At 29.0% G+C, this 4,063-nt stretch overlaps 1 protein-coding gene across 1 annotated transcript in view; it reads right to left on the bottom strand.

Moving 5' to 3' along the window:
• The window catches only part of LOC101509934 (uncharacterized), a 3,144-nt gene extending 2,165 nt beyond the window's left edge, over positions 1-979 (bottom strand). Inside the window, exon 1 of the mRNA XM_073367083.1 lies at positions 13-979. Within this exon, the coding sequence (XP_073223184.1) occupies positions 13-882 (870 nt within the window). The 5' untranslated portion in view covers positions 883-979. The remainder of the gene's footprint in view (positions 1-12) is intronic.
• Positions 980-4,063: the final 3,084 nt, after the last annotated feature.

Genomic DNA, 4,063 nt, shown 5'->3' with positions numbered 1-4,063 from the left:
CTGAACCCTAACCCTTTCAGAACCAACATCCTCCACATGCACCCTAATCGGCGGCAAATTCGCCAACGACGGCGACGAAGAAGTCGAACCAAAAGACGATGTAGTCTCCAACATAGGCGAATCAGGAACAGAATGAACATCTTGCTTCAAATTCTTGCAATTCCCAAAAGATCCAGGTTGAGAAACACCTTCAGGAGCTTCTCTTGAACCCGGTTCAATATTATTATTCCCATTCCCACCAATATCATCATCAAGACCTAAAAGACAGTTAACAGAAGCAGAATCAGAAAACCCTCTGTTAAGCAAACCGGCGCCGTTTAAAGCATCAAGAAACCAATCGTCCGATTTAGCAGAAGTATCAAGGATTTGCGGTGGAATTGAGTGAGCAGATTCAGGTTTCGTTGGAAATAGAAAAAGACGAATTCGTGAGGGTTTGAGTGATGGATTAGCAGCGTTTGTTCGATCGTATTCGTCGATCATGTTTTCTAGGTCTTCATCGGTTGTAACTGAAATTAACGAATCCAGGTCTTCGTTTGGGAGTTGATACTTGAGAGTGAAAGTTCTTCCATTAAGGAAGGTTTTGGAGAGGCGCGTGGAGAGTTCCGCGAGTGAGGTTGTACGTTCAACGACGACGATTCGAGTGTCACCGCCGACGTAGCAAAGTGATTTGTCATGTGGACGGGGGACGATGTGACCGCCGTAACTACACATGAGACGGAGTTTTGTTGACGCCGGAGGGAAAGGTTCGTCCCATGAGTCTGTGTTACGAGACCGCGGAGAGGAATCGACTGAATCGGGATAGTTGAGGTGTGGTGGTGGAGGAGCAACGGAAGATAACGGCGGTGCAGTTGACGGCGTTGGCGGTTGCGGTTGCGCCTCCATGATGACGATCGTTATTTTTTTATGGAATAAGGTTTTATTTTTTTGCTGCTGCAGCCCCTTCAGGCAGCGCAAAAAAAAACAGAAGAAAAAAAAAGAGGAATTATTGCCCTCAATTTATTGCTATTATATAGTGCTCAGTGGTTACTTCACGGATGATCCTCTTTTTCTTTTTTTAATATTGAATTGATATATTTTCCTATTTTGAAATTGATATTTTCTTATTTTGTATTTGAGTTATTTTTGTTCAGGAAAAAAATAAGACTTGTATTATTTTTGATTATTTTATTTGTATTGCGCGTTTTGGAAAAAGGAAAGTTAGGATGGAAGAGTGTGGGGAAAGGGCAAAGTGATGTGAGTAAGGAGGATTGGGGTTTGAGTTTGACAGCTAGTTTACTAGTTGGACCTGGCTGGGCTTGATTCTTTCTGTTGTGTAGTAGTATCTCACTCACATAATCTCTAAATAATTACCCCTTCATTTTCTTCACAATTGTGTTATTTTGATACACAATTTTTAATGTTTATTCACATTGTATATTATTAATTATGAATATTGATGATAGAAAAAATATCATTGAAAAGAGAAAAAAATTAATTGAAATTTGAAAACTTGATTAATATATGTTATTTATGTCTATATTTGTGTATGAGAAATATTTATCTTTTTTATGTTTGTATTAATTTCACTTTCCTTTTTAGATGTATTTATTTAGAAAAAATAACAATTGTTTTTTTTAACAGAAAAGATTCCTTTTAAATTTGTGACATTCATTTTTATAGTGTAAAATATTTATATTATCACTTAATCACAAACACTTATATATAATTTCAAAAATTAGAAATGGATATGGTTAAACAAATATTAGAGTTCATTCCCTTAGAAAAAATACAGAAAAAACAAATAATTTTATCAAATATAATAAAATTTATTAATTTACCAAATATAGGCAAAGAAACTTACAACAACAATTAAAAAAGATTGTGAAGAGTAACTTTATCAAAATTAATTGAAAATTTATGAATGTTTTGTTGGGGGAATGAACTGAATATTAATGCTGTTGATATAGTAAATTTCTACCTCTTTTTTCTTCTTAACACGAAAAGAAACAGCTTATGCAATTAACAGCTAAGCTAGTAGTGGTAAAAAAAATACGAAATGCACATTTCATTCTCTAATTTGGTTGGTATAGTGCGCACGGAGAATGTTGATTTTTTTTACAATAATGGAGTATGGAGTTTTAAACAACCAAAAGGATACTCGAAATCAAATTTTAAATGATTTACTAATGACAGAATCAATTTTGTTTAATTTTAGTAATGGAGGAACTTGATTCCCTTGAAACTTGAAAACTAGGACTAAAATCGCATCATTCTCAAAATTAAATCGATTATCACAAAACCCCCCCTCTAGTCTTTTAAATATCATTTTAGAATATATTTTTATTCTCACTTATCGAATTCTGTATCTACCATCGCTTAATTAATATTAGGAAGATAAAAAATTGTATAAAATAAATATTTTCAATTCGTCAAAAAATAAATAAATATTATTAAAGAGATAAGTTTATCCCAAAAAATTTTGAGTAGATGAGAGATGTTTCCAAAGAAACATAAAACCGTATTTGTATTCCTTAATGTGTATTACTATAACTGTAAATAATTTAATTGATATAGCACAATTATAGTATCTAAAAGTTCCAATAAAAATAAATGTTAACCGTATCATTAAGAAGCTTGTTAAAAATTTAAATTAAATATATATAGATATCCAATTAGAAATAAGTTATGTTTTAACATTTTTAAAATTTTAACTTTGTTTTTTAATAAAAAACTATTAGTAAGGCAAAAATAATAATAGTTTCAAATATGTTTTGCACAATCAACCAATTATATCACATTAGTTATTAGTTATCGCAATCTTAAATAGCATTAAGAAAATGAATGGCGCAGTATCATAAAGTAAATTGGATTTGAATTTTCTTTTAAATAAGATAAATCCAAATTTGTATAACCAATAATAATAATTGCTATGGTAATTGTTTTGTTTTGTCTCTTTTACTTTGGATGAAATGAAACAAGTTGTGTTTGGATTCGTTGAAAAAAATGATAAAATCTCAAATTTTAATTACAATTCATTGAACTTGAACTGGTATTACTACTATAAAAGAAAGTGATAAATTTGATATATGCATTGAGTTTTCCTTCCTAAATAGGTTTAATAGATATTACATTTACAACACAACTTATAATCGCGAATTTTATACAACCACATTTCAACTTTAACCAAAAACTCTATTATAGCCGAGTGTGGATTTGAGTAAAACATTGTTTAAAAACATCATTTTTTTAATAGAAAACTACAATATTTCTCTCTTAAATGTGAGAAACTAGTGTGAGATTTGTAGCTTGCCCAAAAAGAATTTTGTTAAAAAGACCATTTGTATTAAGTTTATGTAAAATTCTGATAAAAAGTATGCATATCCAATAATATACAAAATAAAATAAGGTAAAATATGTTGGTAATAATATTCAATAAAAATTACAACAATTTTGAAATAAAAGTGTAATATATTATTAATAATTAGTTTTGATAAGTAAATAATCAAATGGATGAAACAATAGAATATTAAGTAAAAAATAAAATAAATTATTCAAAAAATAAGTGTATGATGATATGTTTTTTGTTATAAATAAAATTTAAAGTGAGTTGTTATGAATAAAATTTAAGTTGAGTCGATGTTGTTGCGACACTAGCAAGAGAATAAATCTATAATTATTAAATTTAATATTTGTCTTTTATCATTATATTAAATCATTAAAATTTATGGTAATATGTTTTTTTGAACAACTTTAGTAATGTGATTATTGTTTAATAATTAAATATTAATTAATGAAGATTAGATTAATACACTATTGCGTTGCATGCGTGCAACAGCTTCTAACTCTCTCAAATTAAGTTAGTACACTAATTAATAAATATTTGTGATTTTAACCCTTTTATTCATTAGAAAAATTTAGTTACGTGTAAAAAAGTATTACATATCAAAATTAAACTAATTCACAATGAGGATTTAAAAAAACACATTTTTTTTAATCAAAATGACACATTAAAAAAAAAATATTATTTCTTTGTTCTATTTTTTTTACTCAATAGGAGGTCGCAGTTAGGGAGTAACCAGTTGAA

This window comes from Cicer arietinum, chromosome 4 (assembly GCF_000331145.2).
Source record: "Cicer arietinum cultivar CDC Frontier isolate Library 1 chromosome 4, Cicar.CDCFrontier_v2.0, whole genome shotgun sequence".
Taxonomy (NCBI): domain Eukaryota; kingdom Viridiplantae; phylum Streptophyta; class Magnoliopsida; order Fabales; family Fabaceae; genus Cicer; species Cicer arietinum.
This window is presented reverse-complemented; position numbering and strand designations above follow the sequence as displayed.